This window comes from Colletotrichum abscissum, assembly GCF_030869225.1.
Source record: "Colletotrichum abscissum strain IMI 504890 chromosome Unknown Scaffold_31.1, whole genome shotgun sequence".
NCBI classification, from domain to species: domain Eukaryota; kingdom Fungi; phylum Ascomycota; class Sordariomycetes; order Glomerellales; family Glomerellaceae; genus Colletotrichum; species Colletotrichum abscissum.
In genome coordinates, this window is record NW_026850221.1 from 431,757 (window position 1) to 445,498 (window position 13,742).

Genomic DNA, 13,742 nt, shown 5'->3' on the forward strand with positions numbered 1-13,742 from the left:
ACACAATGAGCAGAAAGCGGCTAGGATCGGATGTAAACAAAGCCCGAGTTGACCACAGCAAACCATACTGCAACAAGACTATCATCAAAATATTCCTTGGTGTTTTACTATGTGACTGTATACAATGATTCTCAACAGTCCTTCGCCACCTCAGAATTATCACGATGCCGGGCCTGGCTCTGGCATGACAGGCCACCCAGGCGGAGGCGCCTTCATTTGTTGAAAGACCTTCGGGTCCATGGAGTTCTCATTGACCCAGCCCAATAAGGCGTCAAAGTCACGGCACACTTTGTGGTTCATAAAATCTGGGAATGGTTGCTCCCAATTTTCAACCCAGTTGAAAGTTATCATGTCCACCGACCCGGTGCACTTGATTGCTTGGGCAAGGATATCGAAACAGTGGCCGATGTGGGCTTGATGCTGAGCTCCTCCTGGCCTAGGTCCCTCCTTGGGCTCATAGTCTATACTTAGGAGTCAGAAGTGCGTACTCACTCCATACCGAGAAACTTACAATGCTCGTATGATACTTCCCTGCGCAACATATCCAAGCAGTGGAGGTGATGGAAAACTTCTGTTTGCGCAATATATGCACCTGAACCGTAGCCAAGATCTTCTGGAATCTTAACAGCGACTCGTGGGTCCTTTCCAAGTTGCCTCACATCCGCTTCCCCAATGACGAGAGGCCAGACATGGTCACCGATACGATGCCACTCTTCATCGGCTTCTTTGCCAATTCGCTGGCGAAAGACTGACGGCGGATTCGTGTCATATAGAGTGCCGTTCGTCACTCTGCTGATTTTGGGTATATCGAAGCGCTCAAGTATCGGTGCTTGAACGTCTACTTAGCATATCGGGCTGGAAGGCTTTCAACAGCTTGGGTACTCACAGTAAAAGGAGGTTCTTTTCCAATAGTCCTGGGTCTTCATAGGATGCCTCAACGGTGCAGGCCATAGCCATAAAGTGAAAGAGGCGACAAAGAGTGAAATGTTGAGGAAAGTCGCTAGAGATGGCCTTTTACTGCAGAGCTTCAACAATGAAGTCTCCTTCCCAATACTTTGAGATCCTGCCTTGGTGTCCATGCGAGGTAGTAGAGCCTTTTCGGGGTCCTCATTCTCTTCGAATCTTCCCGAGAGACCATCTTCTGTATGTGAAGCTTCCGATGAGTCTGTTGATGATCGGTATATGTCATTCATCATGGTCCTGTATTTCAACAACCCATGTGCGAGAAGATAGGAAGTCTAGCAAGTAGGCCACAGAAGTGAAGGAGGTTTGCTATTGAACGGAGGGAAGGTGACATCGCTTCGCTCAAGGTAGTCAGCATAAGCAAGCGATTGAGTAAGATCAGCTTGCCCAATCAATTCATGTGAGGTAAACACACTCCCCATTGCACTCGAAAGCTTGAACGTCTAAGTACCTCCCTGAAAGATAAGAGGAGGCGAGCGGGATTGCGACTATCAACTCCTACAACTCCACCACATGACGCAGAGAGATCCTTCGAATCCGTCGTCTGGCTTGGCATGTCGGTGAAACGTCTAGGTAATTGATCTATATGTCGTCAACTCCATTGCCCATCTCGAAGCATCCGATGCAACCTTCCTCGTTTGTAACAGTCTCTACCCGGTTGTCAACATCTTTGTGACCTTTTGGCTGCAGCTGCAGGAGACCGATATTCCGTACGTGTAAGTGGTAATCGAGCGTCCGGACTGACGCGATCCCGCCCGACTTCTTCGTGCTTCCAGGCAAGTTTTCGTCACTGGCGGCTAAAGTCCGTACAAGGAGGACACAGCTTCGACTTATCTCAGATGATGCGTGATTTATGCGTCAATTAGGTCAAAGGCGACTTTTCTTCAAATACCATATACAGGGAACGGCCTCCCAGAATTTCTCTTGAACTAGCCATCTCCAAGTCCTACCAACGTCTCTTTTATCAATCACGCCCAGTAGAAAGTCACAATGCGTGCTCAGTACCTCATTCTTGCTGCCATTGGCCTCGTGGCTGCCGCCCCTCTCGGTATGTGATCTTGGAAGACAGCAAGCGCTTCAACAAACTACACAAGTGACTAGTAAGAAGACGACTGACTTGAGCTACCTCTTCAAGATGTCAGAGGAGCAGATGCCGAAGCTGAAGCTATCCCCTTCTACCCAAAGAGGGGAGCTGATGCAGAGGCGGAGGCTATTCCCTTCTACCCCAAGCGCCGAGCCGACGCTGAAGCCGAGGCAATTCCCTTTTACCCTAAGCGAGGAGCAGATGCGGAGGCTGAAGCCATCCCGTTTTATCCCAAGAGAGGTGCAGACGCGGAAGCCGAGGCCATTCCCTTCTACCCTAAACGCGGTGCTGACGCCGAGGCGGAAGCTATTCCTTTCTACCCGAAGAGGGATGCTGATGTGGAAGCCGAAGCGATCCCTTTCTACCCCAAGAGAGGTGCTGATGCCGAAGCTGAAGCCATTCCATTCTATCCTAAGAGGGGCGCGGAGGCTGAGGCCGAGGCCATCCCTTTCTACCCAAAGCGCTCCGCTGATGCGGAAGCTGAGGCAATTCCCTTCTACCCTTAAACAGGCGATCGTTGTGGCATGCTCTAAGTACCATATTCCTGGAAGTACAGATCTGGAACACGGGGGACATGTAGCAGGTCTCGAGTCAGAAACCTTCATGTATCATGGCTTCGACGTTGAAGAGTGGGGTGGACCTGTAGAGTAAGAATCTGGAGCTGGAAGGGTTAAGTCTGGTTGCTAGAATACGCTCATTACTACTTGTTGCAACTATAATGCTCAACTGGTAACCGCGTCTCAGAAAGTGATGTATCCAGCCCAAATCGTTTTCTTTTTTGGTATTTGTTCGCTCACTCGAGAGCAGCCAAGGATGGTTGATATCAGGCGAATTGATTCTACTAATTACCACGCAGTCGTGCCGGACGCTCGTTCCGCTTCGTTGGCTAGGCATCCGCATCCAGGCAAAGCTTGAACGCTGAGCCTTTCTGATCGCAGTCTTTGTCCGGATGGGTGCTATCATAAAGCATCATTCAGATCAGGAATACGAGATTCCTCTTCCGTACCATCGTTTGAGCAAATGCATCCTGAAGGAAGCTTGGCAAAATCTTCAATGATGAGTGAAGCGAATCTTAAGTTACTTTCGAGCCGTAACTTGCGAATGCGACAGCGTATTGCGTAGGATAGGTGTAAGTGGGCAGCAACAAAAGTGCCGCATAAACGCAGCGTCAGCCCGCATCTCGCCCACAAACGGCCCGCTACCGGGCCGTGACGTTGTAGATCGCATCATTCGAGCTTCTGTTTTGGGCTTAGGGTACAGGCGGGGTTTAAGGCGAAGTCAAGCACATTATGTAGCGATTCCGCGGGGTCGATAAGCTGTGCTCTTCCTCCGAATCCTTCGGACTTCCGCTAAATCATGTTTCCTAGCGTCGATATAGGATTGCGTCAGATATGCAACACCTTCTGAATGTGTACATGGCATACAAAATTCAATCTGAGCGCGATACCCTAGCTCTTGTGAAAAGTTACGGGGAGCTGCGAGCGGTGTTCCTGCCCGTGGCTCCCTACATTCTTGTCGTCTGACTTAATTCTGCTTTCCCTCACATATTAGCAAGAACATACGACTTTCTTGAGAAGTTCAATGATGTCGGACATGTTGAGAAAGCTACATTGAACAGCAACGGTATATATCAAGAATGTCCAAAATGTAAGCGCATCACGAGGGTAGAAGCTACTGTGCTAACAATTCAGGACTTTAGTCTCGAAATCTTTATTGTACCATGGACAAACAAAGACAAAACGGAGTACGCTTGGCTTCCAGGAGACGAAAATACCGAGCCGCATGTTGAAGATGGAATTCAAGTCTCAGCAAGAGGCAAATTTCATGTTTTTGGGCAAGCCGTGTTATGCGCAGGTCGTCTGTTGACAGTGTCATTGGCGGCCTTTGGTCTTTACTCTCTCCTCACATCAGACTCCCCAGCCAACTCTCAAATGCAGCCCATGTCTTGCAACTGTGGTGAAACAATCGTAGAAGCCCGCGCGAATGGCTGCGTGTACGATTCACTTGCCGCCGCCTGGCTTCCACCACACTGTCGGTCTCCTGAGTTAACGGCAGAGTTCGAGTCTCTGGGCCCAAACGAACCCGACACAACAGGCAACACCTGGGGTTACTGGCATGACAAGAACCAGACGCATCCCATGACACTGGAGGAAGTGAGCCAACTACCAGAGGCGGCCCGTCATGGTCAACATGCTCGATTCTTTACCACGCACCAATGGCATCTTGTGCATTGCGTGTTCTACTGGCGCAAGATGTGGGAGGCAGCGCGCTGTTCTCGGGGAGTCGCGGGCGCATCTTGCGGCAAGGACGGCATGCTTGTCATTGAGAAACGCTACGACACTCTCATGCACATCAATCATTGCATGACCATGTTCCTGATGAGGGATCCTCTCGATCACATTGCCGCCGAGGCTGGTGTCGCGCTTCACTCCGATGAGCTTCACATCGCGAAGCCTCATAAACACCAAGATCAGAGTATCACGGCCGAGAAGACGGGCGCGAAGCACAAAAGCGCGAGCTCGAGTACATTCAAAGAGCCTTACGACGAGACAAAAGAGAGCCATAAGCACGGAAAGAGCGATCCATACGATGACTAGGAGAATCAGTTTCTTGGGCGAAGAAAGGTTCTTGTAAGACATTCATTCCATCATAGGCCGAAGAAATATCATTTTTGTACATCGCCGTGCTTTCAACTTGGTGTATCACTGACCAAGATACATGCGAGAGAAACAGAATGGGCATCAAAATACCTTACATTGATATCTTGGCGTGCTCACTTTGCGAGGCAACTACAGCCATGGTCACAACATGGGTATGGTTTCTTTTTCGTACATCAAGAAGCTAAAGCCCAGGCAAATGAATAGAATAGTCTCGCCAGTTACCTTGTGTGTTTGTGAGCCTCAAGCCCCACTTATGGTCATCAATGGTCCAATGGATTACGAGGCATCTTACCATGGGGCGGCTGCCTGGTGACAGTTTTCCAAGCTTATGTTGAGCTGCAACGATGATCTTCCTAGAGAAGACTAGTTGATATGTGCGTAAGATTTGGGGCTGATATGTCGTCTTCTTTTGCGATTCTCTTCAAATTCTCCAATCGCTCCAGCTTCATTCCCTCAGTGCCCCCATCGCCATGAAGCTTCTCAATTGCTCTAGCCTACTGATTGAGGAGTTCTCGGGGCTGTCTATACCTGAATCGTATGCCATCCTTTCCCACCGATGGGAAGCCGATCATCAAGAGGCAACCTACCAAGATTTTGGAAAGCCTGATGTGATAGCGCGCAAGAAAGGATGGAAAAAGATTCAGCATTTCTGTCGACTTGCATTGCAGCAAGGTTACAAATATGCATGGGTTGATACTTGTTGCATCAACAAACAGGATTTCACAGAGCTGACGGAAGCCATCAATTCCATGTTCAAGTGGTACGCGCGATCTTCAATCTGCTATGCGTACTTGTCGGATGTGGGCATTGACGGAGTTTCACTTCAACATTCCCAATGGTTCACTCGTGGATGGACTTTGCAGGAGCTCATCGCCCCCTCGCGAGTTGAATTCTTCGATAAGGACTGGAACTACATTGGAAGTCGATCCGATCTGTGCGACATCATCCAACAGCGCACAAACATTGACAAGAGCATACTCGTGGCAGGAAGCGGGAGAGTGGAAGGCCTTTTGACGACAATACCTGTTGCAAGGAGAATGTCTTGGGCATCTGGGCGCATGACCAAAAGGGAAGAAGATTTGGCGTACTGTCTCTTGGGAGTTTTTGGAGTCAAGATGCCGCTTCTGTATGGGGAGGGAAACAGAGCGTTCATCCGACTCCAGGAAGAGATCATCAAGGAGACCAACGACTTGTCCATCTTTGCTTGGTCTGCACCAGCAGAATCTCCATTGGGCTATTTTGGGATTCTGGCTATGTCTCCATCGGCTTTTGAGACAGCCAATGATATTGTACTCAGCAGCGACATCAAGTACAACCCCGAGGTATGTCTCGAGACATGCCCCCGAGTTTTCAGCTGAATCAAGTCAGCTGTGTAACGTTCAAAAACTGACACCAGTTTCTCAAGTACGCCATCACGAATAAAGGCTTGAAAATCACGACCGAAACCAGTCTCATGCCCGACGGTGCGCATTTCCTGAGTCTCCGTTGCCATAGATCCAGCGATCAAGGCCGTCGTCACCTCGGAATTCTTCTCAGAGATCAAGGTGGAAACGTCTTCCTCCGCTGGAAGACCGGCCGGCTCTGGAGTTTGGAGCACAGCGCACCGGGCATCAAACACACGATGTTCATCAGCAAATTCCTCGAGCCAGACGTGGCAGAGACGCTCGTCGGGGACATGGACTCCATCTACCGGAACGCCTTCTGCTTCCCGCCTACGCCGCCAGGGGTGGAGTTTGTCAAGGCCCAGCCCGACGGCATGTGGAGCTCGTCCCGGCGCATGTTTATCACTCAGGGACTGGACACATTTGACGGATTCGTTCAGTACCGAACGTCTGGCGCGGCTGACCAGAACTTTATCGTCGCGTGTGGTTTTCCTGGCGGTGGTGCGAATCCTTGGGTGTGTCTTGCAGCTAACAAAAATGAGACGAAACACATTTTCCAAACTGCAATGAGCGGCGATTTGATGAAGTTGCGCAAGCTTGGCAGCGAGCGTGGGGTTATGAAAACGAGGATTACGTTTGGTATGAGTAGGCGGGTTGAGGATAGACCGGTGGTGTTAAGCCTGGGGATGGAGACGAGGATGTTAGAAGGGCAACCTGTGTTTTCCATCTTCGTAGATCAACGAACTGATTGGGGGGATCTGTGCTCAGTAATGTGAGGCAAGTAGATAGAGCTGGAGAATAAACCAATTGAATAAATACGCGTCAGTCATGTGCTCATGGATGAGTGAAGCCCAACCGCTGAGGATGTTTCCACATGAGATATTGTCCCTTCAGCAGAGCACATAAGCTCTCTTGGCTTCACCTGCTAGGGCTACTCCGAATTTCTCAAGACAAAAGAATATTGCCCGACTTATCGTATCGTTGTAGTCTTCCCACAAACCATCTGGCTCGCATATGATAGCCTCTCTTGCAAGAAGAAAACTTAGTCTGACTGTCTCGGCAAGTTTTTTAAGTCGATATTTGTTGCCCACATGAACGCAACTGCCTGTAGCCAACGCAAGCGTAGGCACCTAATTATTAGCCACATCGCAGGCAAGTCCTCCATGAAGAAGCTGGCTCGCTCTGTGAAGCAAGTCGCAGATGAGCTCCACCGCTGTCGAAGACTCTGCCCCATAACAACAAGATAGAGCGGGTCTAGCCCTCGCCTGGATAGACGAGGCCCACGGCAACTGCCCACTTGAGCTCACGATGATCCTTAATATTCTCATCGGCCCTCTGGCGCAACGGTAGCGCGTTCGACTCCAGATCGAGTTTCCTCGAGATGCCATCGAAAGGTTATCTGTTCAAATCAGGTGGGGGTCAAGTATATCCTTGTGATCACACGGGCGTACATCTCAGGACGTTGCCGGGTGAAGGCGGGTTTCTTTTGATTTTTGTTGGCGCAGACATCTTGTGTCCGACCCAGTTGTCTGATGTCCCATTCTTGTTTTTCTGCAACTAGACTCCTTATGCTGAGTTTAATCATCTTTCAATGATGCTCTTTTATCACAGGTCTCCGAACGGGATTCTATGTCCTTGTCTGACAATCTCGGCAAATGAGCTCGGCTCGGAGTTCCCACTTTAAGAACGAAAGAGGAAGCAGCCTCTAGCTATCGGCACCCAGATGCTGTTGATGATAATTGTGATGAAACCAATAGACTAGAAAACCCACTTGCAACAAGCCCGGCGAAAGTTGCTTCAGTTGAAGGGGTTCTTGAGAGCAGAACCGCAACCTAATTCAACCCAAACCAAGTGCGCCTCGACCGACCCCATCATGCAGGAACACAACCGCCTGCACTTCCGCCCCGAGAGCAGCCTTGCGGACAGGGCGCACCCGCATTAAACTGCCAACTAAAGAAGGGGTCTGTCTCGTTCGTCAAGACCGGACCAAGCAACCTTGTTCGGCGGGGTAAGCCCGAGGACTGCCGGAAGACGTCCCTGGAAGTGATTTGGATCTGGCCCCATCCCTCCTCCGTGAGGGTCTCGATGCTCGTGCCAAAGACGTATTCCCTGAAGCCTGCCCAGCGCACCGCCGACGCGCACATGGGGCAGCTCTCGGCGTTGGTGTAGATGGTCAGGTTGGCAAAGACGGCCAGGGCCTGAGCCGGCGTCATCCGGTATGGACCCTGGGGATCTACAAAGATTGCCGAGCAGTTGTCGATGGCGGCCATCTCCCCTGTTTAATGATTAGCAAACTACCCTTGCAAAAGAAAAAGCTTTGTTGGGTTGTGTGAGGTGAGATTCATACCATGCAGAGTCGGGTTGCCTGTGCCAGCATTGTTGTTCGCGCCGGTGCAGACCAGGTCTCCCAAGCCGCCCGTAGTGTGATTCACAATCACTGAGCCAAAGGCCGCGAACGGGCATGGGTTGGGCAGGGCCAGGTTGGCCTGGCGCATCCAGTACGCCCGCGTGGTGAAGTTGATCCCATTGACAATCTTCAGCGGCGGGCAGGTTTCCAGGGCCATGTAACGTTGAAGATCACCATCGCCATGTCCCACGACCGAGGCGACCAGTAACAGGGCTACAAGACCGAGCGGTGCCTTGAACAGGCTCAACGAGAGTGAGGATGCGCGCATCGTGTTGCGCAAAAGAGCTGTGAGGCGAAGCTGCGACGCGGGCTTGTATCCAGATTGGGACAATTGAACCTTCGGAGAGCTCCAGATTCGGAATAGTGAGTTGGAGGTGCAAAGCAGCTGCGGGAGGTGGCGAAACTCGGTCAATGCTTGTGCATTGTTTGTGTGTCGATGTCAAAGCAGACGAACGATGTAGACTTTCCCACGCGTTGTTTGTAGTAAGGCTATGCAGTACTCGCATCGTGCATTTTTTGCGGCATTAGTTGGGCTTTAAGAGAATGGAGACCGGGGTAGTGAGGTCCTCAGCAAGCAGATAGGAATTGAGGCGGAAAGCCATGGGCTCTATCTGCTGACGTTGCAATCATCAATCTACCCGTGATAAGAAGATTACGATGGATGCGGTCCGTATCTTTGAGTCTTGTGGCTTATTTGGGCTGCACGCGAATAAGGTGGCTGACCAGCTGAACATTCATTGACATGATCGGACCGTTCCGGGCCGCTCCGAGACCACGCCCGGCTGAAATATGGGTCCTTCCGGAAGCATCACCGGGTGGAACAAAGAGAGTGAACGAGGCATAATTATTGAGGCGATTGAGCAACAATTAGTATCTAAGCAAATGGATATCTATAAAACGGACAGAAAATAGCTCTGTTACATGTGACTGCAGCTTTCCCTCCCGCAGAGAGAGCAAAGCTCCTTTTGTGCCACTACCACATCTCTCCCTTTCCTTTCCAGCATCTCAATATCAAGATTGTAGTTCGTTTTTCCAATACTTGATTCCAGGTCATCTTTAGGAATCCCATAAGGGTTCATGGACCTCCACGAGAGGTCATACGGCTGAGGGGACGGCGACGAGGGCTCAAGCACCTTGGGCTTGGATCCACCGTAGGCGTACATGTCCCGGTACCTACGAGATGGCGGCAGATCGTCCTTTGGGGGTACTGGAGGGCCTTTGGGACTCGTGATGTAATCGCGAACATAATTGTCGCTAAATTGAGGCGGGCTGTTACTCCGCCCGAACTTCTGATATCGCCCAGCAGCGTTTGTCGGCTTGTCCACGCTGCCGTTCGAGGATGGGCTGCTGCCCTTGGATGGCTTCGGGGTGGTCCACCTCGCGAAGAGCGCAAAGCCGGGGAACTTCTTCTCGACCAAGTTGCGGATCATGGGCGCACAGGCGCACACCACGACGACACCTAGTTCGATTGTCGTCCACCACACAACGGGCGCGTAGTCCCACGTCGGGTCGATGGAGTTTCCAAACACTGCGAGAACCTGAAGACGAATAATGGTCGAGACGAAGCCGACAGATCCGAGAAGAAATACCATGGCAACCGAAACCTTCTTGTTCCGGTTCATTTGAAGGCCTGGAAGCATCGCTATCGGGAGGGCGAGAATAAGAAGGTCCTGGATGATGGCCAAGGCAGAGTTCGCGTAGGCAAGTTGGTTGACATCTAGGCAGGCGCCTGTGTGGATGTCCTTGTTCCAGAATAACTCGATCGGGTGACACGAGAAGATAGTGAGAAAGCCGATGACCACCTGGCCGACGATAAGGAATCCGATCAGGGTGTATGCAGCGATGCGGAACTTCGGTACAGTGAAGATTCGTAGATAGAAGACGACGAGGGACAGCTTCGCGAATAAGAGCACAAAGACGTACACAATCTCGGCGGCGTATACTGCAAAAGCATTAGAGAAGATGGCTTCAATACGAACGGAATGTACTTACGTAGTCGCAGGATCTGCAGTAAGCCACCCGGTTTAAGATCGTAAAGGTGCTTCCCAAATCCTAAGCTTGACACTGTTGACAGTTAGTTACATATCCAAGCCGGCCGCAAGACAACAAAAAGCTTACTCAACAGAATTGCAGATACTGGGGCAATCGCAATGACAATCGCCGCAATAATCAAAGCATCGTCTAGACTCCACGTCTTTGCCATGTTTTTGGCAAGAAGCCGCAAGACAATCGCAACGACAGCCGTGACATAGACGGTGATTAGAATGGCAAGAATTTTGCCAGTGTCGGATTCGTGAGGGAGATTGCACTGCGTTTGTTGCAGTTTCGCGACATCTTGTTGCCCCGTCAGTCTTCCCATCTTTTCTGCACCATCATCACGACTCTGGAAGTACTCACCCAGGGAGTCTTGCATGGTGCAGTTTGCAATCAAGCAAGGGCCGACGAGCTGACCCAGACCGGTGCTCGCACAGGAGCAAGTTGTGTTCGTGAGGTCGCATCCGACCCCTGCGATACCCTGTACGAGGCAGTTCAACTGGGCACCAGAGTGTTAGCCAAAGTGGGTTCCATTTCGGAAAAGCAACCGAGCCAAAGGAGGCTCCCGACTCCAAATCGAACTTACACCACATGTTGATATATTGCTCAGATCAGGTAGCTGTTGCCTCGCAATCAAATGAACGCGTTCTCCAGCGAAGTAATACTCTTCCCCAGCTGTTGCTACGGCGCCAACAAATGACAGAGCAAATGTGATCCATAGCAGACCAAGAGAGGCCGCTGACGATGTTGATAGCCGCATATTGAAAATCCGAAACGAAGTATCAGCTGCTTTCCTTTTTTTCTGCCCTCGGCTTTTCACAGCTCCATATAGCTATGGTCGTCTAACACGAGCTGTATGTGTCCGAATCGACGTGAGTTTTTTCGGTACCTGGGGGGGCAAGGAGCCAAGGTCGCCAAGTCGCCTCACCGAGCGCGCATGTACCTCGAAGAAGTTCCCGAGAACGAGTGTTGGAAAAGAGAAATCCAACAACCCCTTGTCTTTGTTGATGTTCGAGTTCGGTGGTAGTGGGGACGGCGTTGGAGATGCTTCACAAGCGAGGTGGGAGGAAACAACGTTATCAACCTTCCCCCCAGGGGACCCGTTCGTTGTGTTTGCCCCATGGATCGTGACACATCAAGGATAACTGGTCTTTGCTTCAGATGCAAAGAATGATCACACTCCGGGAAAAGACGTCAAAGGGGGGCTCCGGGGCGGACAAAGCTCCCTCCCTGCTGTCTTGCCCCCCTCACTTTCTTGCTGCTGCAGTGCTGCAAGAGCACCCTCCCGTCCAAGTGTTGCGAGGTTTTGTGGATGGGATGGAAATGGTCTAGGAAGCGGTGTGTGAGGGTGTGCGCTATGCTCTGTGCGCTTACGAGCTGATTGGCCGTGTTTCTGACTTTCTGTCGATGTCCTCCCTCCATCACCTCCTAGCCCTGAGTAGCCTCCTCTACTCCGCGCCTAAGGCTATATGAATATGTAATTCCAATCTCAATGAGCAGAAGATCTACCCAGACGCTATGTATCGCGGTGATGGGAAGCTCCCCTGTCACATATTACCGGCATAAGCATATGTATGGGCTCGACTTGGCAAGCGTCCCCCAGCAGCTCTCGGCCTTTGAACCCGCGCCGCTGCATCACCAGTGGAAGATCTTAGAGTTCTAGCGGCAGATTCAAGCAGCCATGGTGTCGGTTGTCATGTTTCACGGGACTAGGTCTGCAGGTCCATCCCGCTATCTCGCCAACCATTTAGCCGAGCAGGAGATGGTCCATCAAAGCGATCAGTGCGTCTTCCCTCATGCTGTCTTCGTCCACCTCTTTGTCTTTGATTATCCTCTCGCTCCGTCATCAATGTGACTACCCTTGACAAGCTGCAGGAAGGCAGGGCCACAGAGTCTGTGTCATTGGGGGGCCAGAAGGAAACGAAAAACGACCGTTCAGGTTCTAGCTGGTAGTCCATGCTGCTAGTGCTCCGGGCACCGAGTGGCTCGGCCAATGGTCCCCCGCCCCTTCGCGACCCTTGTCCCTAACCGGCTGCTGCTCCGGGATGTACGCTGTGATGTTTCACACAGCTCGAGTGTTTCGAAGCCGTCTTCGAGAAGGGCTGGCCAGCATACACAGCGCCCTCTCATTCGTTCCAATCAGCCACATTTGTTGCAGAAAAAGCTGCTTCGTGAAGAAGTGAGGGGAAAGCGTTTGGTCTGTGGTTCAGTGGTTGTCCCGTTTGAGTCTAAGCAGCCAAACTCTATTTAGACTCCGCCCATTCCTCTTTCACTCCCGCCCTTTTCTCTGTGCTCCTCAATGTCTGTTCTCGAACTCTATAGATCCCTCTCGCCCTCTCAGATGTTCTTTCTGACGAGCATGTTAGGCCTAAGGTGACCTCAACGGTGGTTCGAGTTTGGTGTAGGTGCTGGTCTATCTGCCTACCTTGTTCGAGACTTGATTGACAGCGGACGAGCAACCTCCCCAATCGCCCCCGCCACGGCAGATGCTAGCTACCCGCAAGACTGAATCATGTGTGTCTCTTCTGTTTAGGCACTGCCTAACAGAAATCCAGTCAGTTTTCATCTGGGATGGGAGCTAAATTGACTCATCTGTGGCAATCGAGTTAGCAGTACACACCATCAGCAAAAGACCAGGCAAAGACCAGCAAAAGCTTCCCAACGTACTCGGCCCTCCATCTCGTATTCTTTGTTTCTTCTAGAACCAAAGTCTTAGACCACCACCTTCAAACCCTTCGCGACCAGTCTGATCTGATCCTCTCAACAAGACGCGTCCGTCCTCTCGAGTCTCCCGTCGGTAAGTGGGAGACAATCTGTATCCAAGCACTCTTTTGAGCCGAAGATTTGAATCTTCTGGTTCGGAGGGACTACTAATCGGTAAGAATCTCCGTTCGGGCGAGATGCGTTCCGCTGCGGGTGATGTGACGGAATCTCGAGCGCGAAGAAATCAGGCGAAATCTCTTAACGGTTGTCAAAAAGCATGATGTGCTTTTGTATGTCGAAACGATCGTATGTAGCATTGGCAGCTGTGTGACGTGAGATTCAATCTGTGATTCTATTGTGTGCAGGTAAGATATGGATTTTTCTGCCCTCCTGCATTCTTCGGCCCTTGGAATTGCTGCCCTTCTCCTCGCACCCTGTTTGGGCGCCGTGTAAGACAAGTCATCTTGAAGCTAGACGAGCAGTCGCAAGCTCGTAAAGCCGGAAAGAGC

The 13,742-nt window shown here is 51.1% G+C and overlaps 6 protein-coding genes across 6 annotated transcripts; 3 read left to right on the forward strand and 3 right to left on the reverse strand.

The window, feature by feature from the left end:
• Positions 1-159: 159 nt before the first annotated feature.
• CABS01_11465 (uncharacterized protein) lies at positions 160-1,193 on the reverse strand (the record flags this gene model as incomplete). Its single annotated transcript, XM_060544820.1, has 3 exons — positions 160-461; positions 512-829; positions 887-1,193. The coding sequence occupies 3 exons, from the start codon at positions 1,191-1,193 to the stop codon at positions 160-162; spliced, it is 927 nt and encodes a 308-aa protein (XP_060397642.1).
• Positions 1,194-1,953: 760 nt separating this feature from the next.
• On the forward strand, positions 1,954-2,553 carry CABS01_11466 (uncharacterized protein; the record flags this gene model as incomplete). Its single annotated transcript, XM_060544821.1, has 2 exons — positions 1,954-2,011; positions 2,099-2,553. The coding sequence occupies 2 exons, from the start codon at positions 1,954-1,956 to the stop codon at positions 2,551-2,553; spliced, it is 513 nt and encodes a 170-aa protein (XP_060397643.1).
• Positions 2,554-3,683: 1,130 nt separating this feature from the next.
• Positions 3,684-4,644, forward strand: CABS01_11467 (uncharacterized protein; the record flags this gene model as incomplete). Its single annotated transcript, XM_060544822.1, has 2 exons — positions 3,684-3,694; positions 3,747-4,644. 2 exons carry the CDS (start codon positions 3,684-3,686, stop codon positions 4,642-4,644), a joined length of 909 nt encoding a protein of 302 aa, XP_060397644.1.
• A 533-nt stretch (positions 4,645-5,177) lies between these two features.
• On the forward strand, positions 5,178-6,659 carry CABS01_11468 (HET domain-containing protein; the record flags this gene model as incomplete). The annotated part of the gene is made up of 3 exons (XM_060544823.1): positions 5,178-6,029; positions 6,113-6,570; positions 6,632-6,659. The coding sequence occupies 3 exons, from the start codon at positions 5,178-5,180 to the stop codon at positions 6,657-6,659; spliced, it is 1,338 nt and encodes a 445-aa protein (XP_060397645.1).
• A 1,301-nt stretch (positions 6,660-7,960) lies between these two features.
• On the reverse strand, positions 7,961-8,584 carry CABS01_11469 (cytidine and deoxycytidylate deaminase zinc-binding region; the record flags this gene model as incomplete). The annotated part of the gene is made up of 2 exons (XM_060544824.1): positions 7,961-8,364; positions 8,437-8,584. The coding sequence occupies 2 exons, from the start codon at positions 8,582-8,584 to the stop codon at positions 7,961-7,963; spliced, it is 552 nt and encodes a 183-aa protein (XP_060397646.1).
• An 829-nt stretch (positions 8,585-9,413) lies between these two features.
• On the reverse strand, positions 9,414-11,290 carry CABS01_11470 (CFEM domain-containing protein; the record flags this gene model as incomplete). The annotated part of the gene is made up of 4 exons (XM_060544825.1): positions 9,414-10,438; positions 10,489-10,560; positions 10,615-11,029; positions 11,117-11,290. 4 exons carry the CDS (start codon positions 11,288-11,290, stop codon positions 9,414-9,416), a joined length of 1,686 nt encoding a protein of 561 aa, XP_060397647.1.
• Positions 11,291-13,742: the final 2,452 nt, after the last annotated feature.